Source organism: Culicoides brevitarsis, chromosome 2 (genome assembly GCF_036172545.1).
Source record: "Culicoides brevitarsis isolate CSIRO-B50_1 chromosome 2, AGI_CSIRO_Cbre_v1, whole genome shotgun sequence".
NCBI classification, from domain to species: Eukaryota; Metazoa; Arthropoda; class Insecta; order Diptera; family Ceratopogonidae; genus Culicoides; species Culicoides brevitarsis.
Genome location: NC_087086.1, coordinates 19,486,508 through 19,502,038, shown reverse-complemented (window position 1 = coordinate 19,502,038; position 15,531 = coordinate 19,486,508). Strand labels below are relative to the sequence as shown.

The window sequence follows — 15,531 nt, the reverse complement described above, 5'->3', positions numbered from 1 at the left end:
CGTGGACATAAAAATCCATTTGCCGAACCAACTACGAGACGTCCGACATCATCGATTGGAACACGACGACAATTCAACAAGAAGCGCCTTCAAATTGTCGGAACGGCACAAAAACCGGCGGAAAATACGGCTCCTGCAGTGTTAGCTGCTGTAGGGGCAGGACTGCTACCAGCTTCGTTAGCAATTGTGGCTCCCATGGTTCTCGGAAGACGTCGACGTGATGTTCACAGCGATCCAGAAGTTTCTATTTTAGGCTATAAGTATTTAAACACCACCGATCTCCTGCGTTAAAATGCTTTTCTGAAGATTTTCAGGAGCGATATGGAATTTTTCCTAATTTATTTCCTGCAATAAAATATATATTATTTTATTTATTATGTTAAATTTGTTAAAATATATTAAAAATATTTTTAAAAAATAATAAAATTAAAAAAAAATACTAAAAATTTTTTAAAATATTTTTCACCAAAATAACTAAATTTTAATTTTAATTCATTATTATTATTTTTTTTTTTATTTTAAAGGAAAAAATCTTTTTTAAAGGTAGGTAGGTATTAGTATATTTTTTTATGAAATTTTTTAAAAAAAAAAATGAAAATAAAAAAATAAAAATTAATAAAAATTTCTAAACATTATTTTTCATAAAAATTACTTAATTTAATAATTTTTAGAGCGTTAATTAGAATTATTGTTAATTTTAAGATTATTTTCTTATTTTATTCATTATGATAAATTTGTTGAAAAAAAATATGAAAATTATTAAAAAATGAATCAAATTACAAACAAAAAAAAAATGACAAACACGTCGTGCAACGTTATTTTTAACGCTTTCTTGCACATCTTGCACGTGAATGTTTAAAAATAATCATTTTTTATCAGAATTTCATCATCGTCAAATACCACCTACTCAATTTTATTCCACTTTTGTAGGTCATCCTTCGTCATCAGCTCTTTTAATTCCCTCAAAGAACATTTTTCCTGCAAAAAGTCTTCTTAAAAAAAATTAAAAATGCGGAAACGACGAACGATGAAAAGTGAAAAGCGATTAAAAAGATAATTAAAATTACAAGTCACGCACTCATTGCTCACATTTAGATCATTTAACAAACACAAAAGTAAGCCTATCTGACGACTTGAGTAACGTTCAAAGTCCCGTGAATGAAAGATGACATTGATATACATATTTTTTTATGCATTTAATGAGCTTATTGAACTATCGAGAAGCACTTTTTGTGTGCGGGTGCCATGCAAGAAAGTACCAGGCGGTCTCTTGCACCACTTAGGTTAGTCTCGCTTTTTGTATGTTTTGATGCTTGATAAATTACAAAGTACACAGAATTTCAATTAGGTTGCATTCGAACGTTATTTATTTATTTGATGGCACTTTGAAGTGCATTCAAGCTGCTGGCTGGTGGTGATGCAATGTATTCTTCTTTCTAACTTGTAATGGCGCCTGGTGAATTTTTACTTTTTTGTTTTATTTACGTCTGGTTACAATTTTTACATCGTCTGGAGTCCTAGAAAAAGTTCAGAATTTTCTGGTATTATTTTTTTTGCATTTGTAATTTTGGCCACTCTAAATTTTATTTTTTTTTTTTGCTTCATTTAAAAATTTAAAATTCTTATGGTTTTTAGTTTTTTTTTTAATTTTCTTTTTATACTTTCGTCTAAAATTTTTTTACCAAGTTTTTAAAATTTTTTAATTCAAGTTTTTCAACAATCAAAATTATTTTTTAGTATTATTTTACACTTTAATTTAAAAAATTAATTCTTAAAATATTTAAAGCGCCCTTTTCATAAAAAAATTATAAAATAAAAAAAAATTAATTTTTGAAAAATTAACTTTTTTTTTTTGGAGCGGCCTAATATAATTTTAAAAAATTTAAATAAGCTTAATTATTCTTTAAAAAATTATGAACGATTTAATTAATCTCAAACCTTTTAATTTTTTTAATTATATTTTATTTATTATTTTAATTTTATTTGTTTTTGGGACACAAAAAAATATGAAAATAAATTTTTAACAGCCTTTTTTCACAAAAACAAAAAAAAATATTGTGTAATAACGTCTCATACCTCAACTATTTACCACGAAATTCACAAAAATATCAATAAGCCCCCGACTGTGCTCCCAATTGCTGAATCAATCAACAACATTTAGTACGAACAAACGAATAGTTTTTCTCGCTATTTTCGTCCCAAACCCTTTAATAGATTTATTTTTTTTCCAATAAATAAAAAAATTATGTTCGATTCAAACTCAGATTTAGTCAGAATGTCTCGTCACATAAATTTCGTCATTCAGCTGGTTATTGAGGTAGGTGTAAAGTAATTAAAAATGTCCGTTAATGATGTCTCTGACTGTTCCAAACACACTGCACCGCTGAGACCCACCACGGAACATTGTTTGGAAATTAAACTTTTTTTTTGCCAAAACGCCGAAAATGATTAATGATGAAAGAAAATTTCGCGCCACACAATTTTCGTTGTGCCGAAACGCTAAAATGTTTGCGTTTTCTCGTGTCATGAATGAAAATACGAATGTGAAGCAACAAGTGGAGGCAATTTACGTACATTTTATGTCAGGCACGAGAAGAACGGGCCACACGACAGTACGTGTGTGTGTCAGCAACATCCGAAGATGCATGCAATTTATGTTACAATAAACTTTTGTATATAAGTCAGTGTAATGGTTATCGGATGGTTTAGATTATTTTAAACCGTTATACTGCTAGAAACTGCTCCTGCACTGAAGAAAAAAATATTTTTGTTGATAAAAAAAATTAAAGGCTGACAAAAAATTGTGAAAATTAAGAAAAAAAAAACTTGAAAAAAATAAAAAAATTAATGTGATAAAAAAAATAAAATTTTAATTAAAAAAACAATGCATTCAGTCATGCAAATTATTTTAATAGCAATTTTTAGTAAATTGCTTATTGTGGAATGTAAGCCATATTTATCTAAAAGAGATCCTGTTTTGGCCAATAATTTAGAAAATGTCGATGAAAATATTGTTAACGAGGTTCAGCACGATGATTTTCCAGTAAGTTTTTTTTTATTTTTCATAAAACTCGAATTAATCTTCGAAAAAAAAATCGCCTCAAGAAAATTTTTCAGTTCCCATGTGATCAAAAAAATTTCGTTGATTAATTTATTTCCTGGTGAACTTGGGGAAATTGAATTGTTATTTAACAAGAATCAACAATTGGTTCTTTGCCAACTGTTTCGTGTTTATTGATAATTGATACCCCTTCGAGTTTAATTTATAAATAAAAGAAAACCTTCGTTCGCAATTTCTGCCTACTGTCATCCAGGTACATGTGTGGATAAATATAAAAAGCAACATATCTTAAAGTAAGGAGAACTTTAATAGTAAAAAAAAAGTTTTATTGATTATTTCATTAAATGAATTAAAATATTATGTGAGCATTTTAATAGCTACCGGGATAAACTTTTCTCAGAAAATTAGTTTCATTTAATTTTAAAAGATGTCTAACTGTCACATAAAAAGCAATAATTAGCATAACAAGGACAATCTTATGTGTAGGAAACGGAAGAAAAAGAAAAATGTGCATGAAAAAAGTTTTTGTGAAATTTTATTGATTTGAGCGTATTTTTAACATAATTTTAATTTTGTCAGACGTTAAATGCCTTAGAAATTGGTCTGATGCTTCAAAAGTTAAGTTAGGTCATTTAAGGACTTTCACTTCTTAATGAACGTTTTCAAGTACAAATGGTGGTTGTACACAAAAAAGGAAGTAAATGAGAGTCATTTATTATGTTATCGTCGTTTTCGTAATTATTCTTTCGTTTTTTATGCGTTTTTTGAATGAAAAGTAATTATTCATTACGAGTTAATGTAAAACTCTTTCAACATATTATGTAACTCGTTACGCGCATTTTCTATTTTTTAATTTTTTAATTAAAAATTTAATTAAAAATTTAATTTGTAATTTGGGTTTTTAATTTTATTATTTTTTTTAAATCAGTTTTTCATTAGAAAAAAAAACTCCAGAAATATTTTGCTTTAAGATAACTTTTAATTTAAAAAAGCTTTTTTAATTTAAAAATTTATGAAATTAGAAAATTTGTAAAAAATCATACACATAATTTTTAGTGTTAAACTTAACTTCTTAAAAATTACAAAAATTATTTGGATTTCTAACAAATTTAAAAGTAATGTAAAAAAATCTTCAAGTTTTTAAATTAAATAAGTTGATTAAAATTGTCAAATATAAAAAAATATTAAACTAAAAAAAATCGAAAATTTTTTTTAAAGTTATCACAAAAATATCAGATTTTTAAACCTTTTTGAGTAATTATGTATTTTCGAACAGTTCGTCGTTTTTAATTTTTAGTTATAAAAAGTGTCAAATAGATGTCTATTTTCTTATTATAAGACATCTGCATCTTAATTTACTATTACGAAATGATCAGTAGTTTTTAATTAAAAGAAAACTCTTATATGCATCAACATTGCCTTTATTAAGTTTCCTATAGATACTTATCCTGTCTTGTAAAACTCCGTTAAAAAGTGTAAAAATTATTGAAGTCAATATTATGTTACAAGACGTTGCAATGATAGTAGAGAAGACGAAACTATAATGCTTTTAACTATGCAGGATTTGTCTAGCAATTAATTATGATGACTATGATAAGAAGTTGCACTTTTAAAGCTTTTACGATACTTTCCACTATAAATTGACATTAAAGATAAAAATTGCTCCTGTGAGAGACACAAATCCATTAAAACATCTCTTATGATTATCTTGGAAATACTTCCTGCAACACTAGCACGTGTCGATCGCAAACTCAGCATTTTCACCGGTAATAAAAGTCTTTCATCATCTTTATTAAGATCGATTGCAATATTTATTAAGTGGCATTTTTATCGCTGCAAGCAATGACTTTTAATATCGAATGAGATTGTTATCGGTGTATTGTTTCAATTTTTATTTAATTTTTTTGTCAAGCTACGCAAATTATATGAGCAAAATTTTACTTTAGGAAATGGAATACCTGAAGAAGACAATTTTCCTCAAGTCAAATGATAAAGGAAATTATAGATTTGCATAGTAACAAAGGTCATTTTGAAGCTCAAGTAACATTTTAGAGAAGAAAAATTGAATCACGAATTGCAAGTTATGAATAATCACTAAACAGAAGAGAAGGCAAGTGTTCAGACACATGTCTCAGACGACTTTGTGGGTCGTGTTTCAAGATTTACAAGAATTTCATTCCAATTTACTATCATCACATGTTGCGTAAACTATTATTTTGTAGTGAATTCTAAGTAAGCCAAGGAGAGAACTAGCTAATTTATTTAAAAGAAAACTGAGAAAATATTACCATTTGAAAAAAAGTATATTTTAGCCAATTTTGATTCTACAACATTTATTAATTAAAAAACTGGATAAAATGGGCGCATACAGTGAACAAAAATTTTTGCAAATATTTCACTCATTAAGTGCTGAATGAGAAAGTACACAAAAAGTAATTTTCTTGCGTTTAAACTAGAGAAGTTAATGCTTGGTTCATGCAATTTTGGAGAACTTGCTGATATCGTAATTGATGTAATTGGACTATAACAAAAACAAGTTTTTTCTGTTCGTTGGCACATTTTAGCTTATATTTTCAATTTCTAAAAAAATTTACATCGCTTATTTTTTTTTTAATAATTTCGCCCGGCACGTAGTTGTTAGGACTGGGGAGATACCAAACGTAAACTGCGTCTCCCAGGACAAAGTTATTTTTTTTGAGGTTATTTTGTTTAGTGTTTCAAAGTATCTAGTCATTTTTATTTTAACTTATATGCGGCTTCATTTCCGACCTTTAGTCTCGATCCTTTGACAACCTTCAATTTTTTCACAATTTCTTGCTTCCTATCGTCAAATTGGATGACAGATTTGGCAACTTGAATTTGTTTAATCATTGACTTCGACCAAAAAAGTCCCAATGCGGGCACAATATATCTTCTGTGGGGTCTAATTCATTGATGTTCACAATTGCAACATTATACTTGTGTGAGAGTTTTTAAAGGTTTTAACCACCGCCTTAATGTCAAGAAATCGTTTCGGGTAGTTATTTTGAATCCTTCAACAACGGTTCCAGGTCAGGCAAAATTGTTTGTCTATTTCATTTTTTTCTCAGTCCCATCGTTGAATTTTTTTCACATATGACACGGCTCGTCATTACGAAAATTACATAAAATTGAACTAAAAACATATTTTCAATCAAATCTTCTATTTGTTCAATATTTTGTGATTATAAGTTTTCCATGTTTTTTTTTTGTCATGTCAGAAGTGGATAATAGGGCTCATGCAGTATAAACTGTTGCGTACGCACTTTTGTCTACTGAATGAACCCATGAATTTCTATGACTCAAAAAATTGAAAAAATCCCTCATAAAAATCTTGATGCGTCAAAATGAAAAAGTCGCCTAGTTAGCAAGTCAACAAAACAATAAAAAAATATTTTTCAAAGCATTTTCTCGAATTCTTATGACTTCATATAACAACACAACTTACCTCCATCGTAGTTCCTTCACCCTTAATCCAACGACAAAAGCCACGTGAAAAATGTTTTGCACATTTGTCTGGCTGACATTTTTTCTCGTTTTTTTCTGTAGTGTGATGAATGATGGATCTACGATATTTTTACATGCTTTACTTGTCAATTAAAATCCTGTTTAGTGTAAAAGTTTTTTTTTGTAATCAATTTTCAATTCAATAAATATGTTACGTAAATAAATGTCGGTATGACACATTTTGCATAACAATCTGATTGATTTAACTTCCGGTGTCTGGTTTTCCCTTTCCATTCCTTTCACTTTTTTTCCTTTTTCTATTTTTAGATGGTTGTTTCGAAACGAGCTGCCATGCTGTTGGATCGCTTGATGGTCGCCCTGCACCACGCTCTGGAAGACGAAGACGGAAATCCCCGTAAAATCAACGAAGTTTATCGTGACGGTAGTTTCTATGCCACAACACAAACGCTCGGGAACAAAGGTAAATTAGCTTCAGCTCATCCCACAATTGCACGTCCACGGGCATCGCCATTGCATCAACGTCCGACCCTCCATCAACAGTTGACGGAGACGCAAAAACAACAACTCGCTAAGAATCATAAAAAATTACTTTCTTTGTTGCAATCTTCCTCCTCTTCCTCTTCTCCTGCTTTGCTTGGACCGTCACCCGATGAATTTCCATCTTCTTCGCATGACGAAAACGGTATTTTTAGATTTTTTTTTTTTCTGTGGAAAATGGAAATTTATTCTAATGTTCTCTTTTTTCGTGTTTTTTCTTCCTTTATATTTTTTTGGGTTATTTCTTTTAATTTAATACTTGCACAATACTTTTCACCCACTTGCACTACTTGCACATTTTTCATTCACACACAAACCACAAAACAAAATTTGTTTAGTTTTTTATGTTGTTGTTAAAGGTGATCCTGGACTAGCTGAAGACGCCGAAGGACTCGAGGGTGGCATGACGCCGAGCCAAATTGCTGTTGGTGGTGCCGAGTTACTCTTGAACGATCCAGCCAATGTACGAAATAGTAACAAACATAATAATAAGAATAAAAATAATTCGCCTCCAAAAGGTGTCGATGAGACGGTGAGACGTGATTCGCATTTTGCTGTCTCTACTGCTGTTCTCACACTTCACACATGTCTCTTTAACTCAATTTCCTCCTCACTCCTAAATTCTTCGACTTTTCTGATTTTCCTTCTATTGTCATTCAATTCGTCCCCCCTTTTTACACATTTTTTGTTTTTCTTGTAGATGGGCTTGCAACGAAGAGGACACGAAGCTCTCGGCCCGAATAAAGGTCGTGTTTACTGGAGATGTTACTTTAACGCTGTCACATGTTTCTAACCTAATTAAAGAAAAAAAGACCAAGAAAGATCTAGACTCGTTATAAATTTTAAGATATAAATTAAAAAAATAATAAAAATATTTGTTGGCTGGACTTTTTCAGTTATAAAATCGCCCAAAAAAATTATTAAAAAAAGAAGGATGGCGATAAATTTTTATTAACTAAAAGAAAATGTCGTAAAAGTGTTCCAGTGGGACCAGATAAGGTTGTTAAAAAACTACTTTCCGTTATTATTAAATAAGTAGCGAAATTGGATTCTTGTTTATTTTTGTTGAATTGAGGAACAAATTGTTGTTCGTGAGCCCCTTAAACCATTTTACAACGCTTTATTGAATTACATGATGACTTTTAAATTTTAAATAAAAATATTTTAAATTTGTTAAAGTTTAAAAAAATTACTAAAAAAATATCAATCTATGAGGAAATGAATATTTAATGAAAATTTTAAAATATCTAAATATTAAAATTTAAAAATAAATATTATAATAATTGTAATAAATTATGCAACTAAATCAAATGTACTGTTTCAAAACTTCTAAATAGTTGAATTAATTAAATAAATGAATATTTTTAGTTAATATTAGTGGTTATTTATTTTATTTTGTTAAAATTTACTTTTGTTGTTGATTAACTTAAATATTGTTCAACAGTTGACACTTAGCGAAAAATTTATTTCACGTTGTTTATTTCTATTAATTAAAAAAAATAAATTTAGCTATTTAAAAAGTGCATTTTTCTCACATTTTGATGGACTTGGTTTTTCTAAGGTGTATGACGAATTATTTTTTTTTAAATCAAATTTAAAAGTTTATAGTTGATAGAATAAAAAAATATTTGACATATTCCTTTTTTATCATTTTATTAAATTAAGTCGAATATTAAAATACTTTTGCTGAAAATTAGTGTTCTGATTTGTTGTAAAATTTTATAAAATCTTATCTAATAATTTGTAATAAATAATTTGCTGATTTTTATGAAGGCTTTCTGGTAATTTTAATAAAATTAATAGATTTTTTATTTACAACTATATTTGTGTAAGTTAATCAAGAATTAATTAATTAAGTAGCCATAAATTTTTAAAATTAAAAAAAAAATCAAAATTAATTCAAAAAAAATTATTTCAATAATAATTAATGATTAATTTAAATTCAATTTAATGATTACCTATTCTACTTATATTTTTTTAATTTCTAAATAAGGCCGATCCAAATTTTTTTCGAACTTTTTGTCCCAAAAACTTTTTTTCGAAATGGGGGGGGGGCAACAAAATAAAAAAAAAGTTTTGAAATACTTTTTCATACAAAATGACAAAATTTTAACAATTTTTGATCAATAATGAATATTTTAGTTATTTTTATGGTATTTGCATTGAAATTTGATAATTTAAAATTAATCTCAGAGTATTTCAAACTAAAAATTTAAACCAAAAAATTCATAAAAATAACGGTCAAAAATTTATGAAAAGTAAATTTTTTGAGAAAAAGTTTAAAGAAGAAAATTCATGTTAAAAACAATATTCAGCACAAAAAAAAATTAAAAATTGAAAATATTTTAAAAATTTTTTGAAAATTCCATGAAAAAGTAAGGAAAAGGACTAAAAAATGGTCAATTTTGATGAAATTTTTAACTTTTTTTTTTTTATTTTGCCCCATTGGATTTTCGGCTTTTGAAATGGGGCATGGGACAAAAAGTTCAAAAAAAATTTGGAGCGGCCTAATTTCATTTTAAAATTTTTTAATTTTTTTTTTAATAATTAAGCTCTTGACAATGGCTAATTAATTTAGCCGAAACATCATCCAATAAAAAAAATTTCAATTCAAGTTTGACCTTTACACAATTTTTCAATAAGATAAATTTTACTGTTATTTTTATTGTATTCTATTTTGAGTTTAAATTCTAAGAAGAATTCACGTTCACCTCCAATTTGGTTGAATCATCCTTCTTCCTGATAAAAAAAAGTAGGTATTCACATAATTTCTACAAAAAAACATAAATATATCATATTTCAATTTTAAAAATGTTACAACACAATTTTCATCATAATTTACGTTGTTGCCATCAAATGTCATTTTCTTGCAAAATTTCTGACGTCACTGACAAAAAGCTAATTTACCGAGTTTCATCAATGAAAATGGCAATGCCTTTCCATTCTAGGTATTTACGTGCTTGTCACTGAATTCCAAATTACAAAAAAAAACTCATTTTCTTCTTTTACGTAAATGTCCAAATAATGACGTATCGAGAAAGGAGGAGCAATCACCGGAAGTAACAAATAATTGCACACAAAACTAACATCTTTGTCACTGATTGTCAACCAAATGACGTCATAAAAAGAGAAATGGCAACAAAATGAGTTATATATGAGACTCTTTCACACTTTTGCGATGAATTGGAAGCAAAAAATAGCTGAGAGAGGAAAAATTCTCTCAATTTATTGCCTTTTGTGTACGACAATACTGAAAATGGATGAGAAAATTTCTTATCAGTTAGTAATGAGTGGGTGAAATCATCAGTAGCAGATTGGTGTTTTATTACGATGGTGCCTACTACTCATCAATGCTGATTATCAGATGATTTTTTTTTTGTTGTTTTATTTGAATAATTTTTGGGTTATTGCAATAAATCATTTTTTTTTCTATTATTACCAACCGAATTTTGATAAAATTTATGATCGAAAAAAATATGAAAAATTTTAGGAGCTAAAAATACAAAAATTTACGTCGCATTTTCACTAATTTCAATTAATTTCATTAAAAAAAAAGCAAAGAAAAAAATCAGAAAAACAAAAAAATTAGTCAAAGTCTCAGAAGTTTCATAAAAATAAATCTTTAACACATTTTTTTCTATTATTTTCCTAGAAACTTTTTGTTGCTAATTGACAAACACTCGTATAACGTCGAAAATCATAAATAATTCATTTCATTAAAACACATCACCTTATCAAAAGTTCATTTATTTCTCGGAACGTCACATGAAAACTTTTTTTTTATTCATTGATGTTTTGCTAATCAGGGCGACATGAGGGTGTTAATCACACAAAACAACACAACAAGATAAAACAAAATAAAACATGATTTTGATGATTAATGCACTGCAATTTCGTTCATTTTATGACAAAATTAGAACAAATCTTTGAACTGAACTTTGAGTCACTTGTTGGTTTTTAGTTGATAATTATATTTAACTGTCAAACAAATTTACGAATTATTTTTATAATTCTGAAGTTTTTTAAATTATAAATTTTTATTTAGCTAGCCAAAAAATTTTTCTATGAATTTATAAACCATTTTGTTCCCAATATCTCTAATTTAGTCAAATTTTCAAAATATTTAATTTATTGTGCTTTTTTTGGTTTAAAATTAATAATTTTTAATGGGTTACTTAATTTTTTAAAAAATTAAATTATTTTTTTTTAATTAAAAAATTTTTAAGTAAATTTTGAAAGTAAATTTTGCTTGTTTATATTTTTAATTTTATTATTTTAAGTTTAAAAAAAATAATTTTAATTACTAATTTAATTAGTTGATTAATTTTAACTTTACGTTTATTTGATTTCCTTACAAAAATAATAATTTAAAAAAAAATAATAAATAAAATAATTATTTAAAATACTAAAAGTAAATATTAAAACTTAACTACAACTTTATTTAAGAATTTTTTTTTGCCACAAAATTTTTTTTTGTGTCTGAAAATTATTTTATCGTATTCTATCATCAAAATCCTCACGATACCTAAAATTTGAGCGAAAAATATTGATCCGTTAAACGTTTTTGGCCATTTTTAAGGGTTTTCAAAGGCTATCGGAAAATTTAATTGGTCAAAATGCAAAATAATTGGGTTTAAAATGTTGCTGAGAAAATTTCATATAAAAATGTAGAACATTGTTTGTAGATAAAAGTTTAAAAAATGGAAGATATAGTCGATTTAAGTTCGATTAAAGTGCGAGCTCGATGACTTAAAACTAATTTTGTTTGTTTTTCGACTTTAGATTATTCTCAGAAGGTTATGATGTATGAGAGACTTTTGTGAAATTTTCTCAGCAACATTTTAAATACAATTATTTTGCATTTTGACCAATTGAATTTGCCTACAGCCCTTGAAAACCACTAAAAATGGTCAAAAAACGCACTTATCGAAACATAAAGGCTCAAGAATTCGACCAAATCAAAACAAAATGTGTCATTTTGTCAGAAATTTTGTCCTCTTTCCAACGATATACACTTTGCATTTAAGATGATACTTCCATACGATATGAGATGAAGGTACCTCGAAAATGCCTCCAAAAAAGCCAAATATGGGCCCTAGCTATCTCTTTAACGGATCAATATTTTTCGCTCAAATTTTAGGTATCGTGGGGATTTTGATCATAGAACACGATAAAATAATTTTCAGACACAAAAAAAAATTCTTAAATAAAGTTGTAGTTAAATAAAAATAGAAAAAACTAAAAATAAAATGAAATTTTAAAGAAAAAAGTACGTGTCAGTTATTAATAATTCCTTTATCATTTCTAATCAGTTTAAAATATTTTACAGCAAGTAAAAAAAAATTGTGGAACAGTGAATTACACAAAAATAAATATTTCAATATTGATACAATTTATTACTTAATCGCGCACTTGACGGTCAAACACGACGTCAATTTTCAAGTTATTTATAGTTTCCAATGAGAACAAAGAAAAATAAAAGGACTTTGGACACAAAAGTTGTTATCTTTTTCTTGAATGAAAATAAGGGACGTTTTTAATGAAACGCCCATTCATACCTACGCTGACGTCATTTTGTACCATCATTGTTTCATCATGAAAATAATTTTACAATTTTTTTTTTCAAACTGAGATATTCGGTTTTGTCGTTGCGGAAATTCCGCCCTTCATGACCTCTTTTCGGTAGAATTGATCATAATTGCTTGTAAATAAATTCCTAATTATTGAATGCAACGCCGCACGCCTTACGAGATTAACTGATAAGATAAGGTACTGGGTCTATTACTAAGTACTTCCACTTTTTCTTGTTTCCAAGTGAAAGGCGTAGTTTGAGTCCAATTTTATTAATCTTATCGCGTGCATGGGAAATCCTCCACTCGAAATTATGTCATTTTTCGGCATTTATTGTTTTCAGTGGAAAATTACGTCAAACTTTGTGAAATTTTTGTTTATAATTTTTTACACCAAAATTAATTCTTCTGTTCCTTGATGACGCATATCGACGTGATCATGTGGGTCGCAGCGGAACAAACCACGTGAAATGGGTTAAATCATTTTATTTTGCATCAACCTTGTCAACAGCAACGAACATTAACGCGTCGTATGTGTGAGATGGAATAAATTTGTTTAATTTAAATGAGACATAGTGTGGAAGAATTTTTTTTCTACGAATTGATGGGAAGATTGCAATGCCATAAATAGAACTGCATTAACATTAACATCAACGAAACGTCACTGAAGTGATTTAATTTCATGGAAAGTGTCAATTTTCTCAGACAAGAAATGCGAATTGACGACTTTCAGTGATGACACGATGATGTGAAGAACCGTTTGATGGATTTTTTATTGATTGTGGAAGCGACTGGTTATTATTTATAAATAAAAAAAAATATTTATTAAAAAATTTTTCTATATTCTTTTTATTTTATTTTATTTAACTTTCAGAATAATTTTCCATTTTTTTTAAAAAAAAAATTAATTTAAAAAAAAAATTAAAAATTCTAAAAAAATTATAAATTAAAAAATTTTTAGTATCAAAATAAAAATTAAGGATGAGTTGTGAAACATTCTTTTTTTTGATCATAAAATTTTCCAAACATTACATAAAGTTTTGTTCTAATTAATTTATAATTTTAAAATTAAAATTAACTTGCTTCCTTAAATATGAAATTAAAATTTTGAAGAAGATTAAATACTTTTTATTAAATATTTTTGAAATTTGTAGAAAAAAAATTATTTTTAGACCTATTTTTTTGTTTTTGAAAAAAATTTAAATATATTTTTTTTTATTTATTTCATTTATTTACTCACAAAAAATAAATCTCATTCATGCCATTGAAATATTATTCAATAACTATATGACCACGAATACGTCAACTGATCCTTGACTGTATGAGAAGAGTCAAGATCAGCACGAATAACATTTCCAGCAATAATAATAAGTTTTCTTTAACAATTCATTACAACAGCGACAATTGTTGTTCCGCCACCTTTTCCTCGACTCGCATTTGCTTTGTCGATGTTCCGCATTGTGACATGCGATAAACTCAACAATATTATATTGAATTTTATATTTCATCGATACCAATCAAACTCTACAAAAACAAAACTAAAAACAATTCAATAAAATGCAGCAACAAACAAGTATCAATAATATTACGTTATCCTATTACTTTGACTTTCATAAAAAGTTGTTGTTTTGTTGCATAGTTTTTGCATCGGTGATGCGGTAAATTTCATCGCAATATGCCAAGTTGTAGGCAATTTTATCACCTCCACACTTTTGAGTTTGTTTGGTGCGAAAACAAAACAAACAAACTTCTCCAAGACATTTCGAGAAAGACGAGAACGATGGACACATATCGGAATTGGGTCCACGTGACAAAGTGGTCTGGTGTCACATATGAAGGACGTCATTTAAAGGGATTCCAAGGTTTTGTGCGTCATTTTTTGAGTTTGCATACATTTTGGAATTTATTTTAATGGATTTTTTCAAGTTTTTAAGTTCATTTTATTGTAAAATAAAAAAAATATCAAGTTTCAAATGGACTAGCGGGAAATGTGACATGATACAAAATAATGTAATTTCTCTTAATTTTCCAAATTTATTTTTAAAAATTTTTTTGTGTACCTTTTTCTATGTAAAAAAAATATTTTTTCATGTTATTTTTTTGAAAATAAAAACCACCAAAAAATAAAAATTTTGTAAATTGAAAATTAATTTTTTTTCTTTAATTTGACTTCTGTGATTGGAGTTTCAAAAAAAAATAATTTTTTGATCTTTTATGAAACAATTTTAATCATTTTTTGAAAGAAATTTAAATTACAAGTTAAAAAAAATAATAAAAAATATAAATAAATTTTCTTTTCATCAACTCATTTTTGAAGCAAAAACTCAAAACTCATTTAAACAAATACACATTAGAATAACCAAAAATATCAAATTACAAAACAAATACATCGAAAATCCAGAAAACTCTTGAATATTCGACTGAAAGACCATTTCGTGCGTGAAGTCACGTCACCCTTCGCTAATAATAGTCTCATATCTTTGTTAAAAGCAATTTTATCGTACTTTGAATGCAATTTTCAAGCACTTTACAAAGCTATCAATTTTTTTCTAAAAATATGCGTTTCTTGGAAAAAAATTGACGAAGTGAAATAATTCACACCTGTTCATGCTTTAAAAAAATTGTCTGGCAATTCAAGGAACTAGACAGGATCATGGTCCGAATTTTGTCACAGAAGAAGAACCTATCGTGCATAAAATTTATTTTCACAGAAAAAAAAATAAATTTCAAACATTAAACCGGGACTCGAGGGATTTCCTCCAGAGCTTAAACGCAACATACACGAGGAAAAAAACATTTTTTATGACACGGAATTTCTTAACTTTTCATGTTTGTTTTATTTTTTTTTAGGGAAAAATCATTTTTTTTAAATCGTTG

General features: G+C 27.4%; 1 protein-coding gene across 1 annotated transcript; it reads left to right on the top strand.

The window, feature by feature from the left end:
* The first annotated feature begins 2,884 nt into the window (after positions 1-2,884).
* On the top strand, positions 2,885-8,216 carry LOC134828677 (uncharacterized). The gene is made up of 4 exons (XM_063841659.1): positions 2,885-3,043; positions 6,854-7,229; positions 7,423-7,547; positions 7,785-8,216. Exons 1-4 carry the CDS (start codon positions 2,885-2,887, stop codon positions 7,875-7,877), a joined length of 753 nt encoding a protein of 250 aa, XP_063697729.1. The 3' UTR covers positions 7,878-8,216.
* Positions 8,217-15,531: the final 7,315 nt, after the last annotated feature.

Excerpts from the sequence above, each read along its gene's own strand:
- LOC134828677 (XM_063841659.1), top strand. The coding sequence starts at position 2,885 with ATGCATTCAGTCATGCAAATTATTTTAATAGCAATTTTTAGTAAATTG. Across the intron at positions 3,044-6,853 it reads TTCAGCACGATGATTTTCCA|ATGGTTGTTTCGAAACGAGC; the intron begins GTAAGTTTTTTT and ends TTCTATTTTTAG. Across the intron at positions 7,548-7,784 it reads TCTTGAACGATCCAGCCAAT|ATGGGCTTGCAACGAAGAGG; the intron begins GTACGAAATAGT and ends TTTTTCTTGTAG.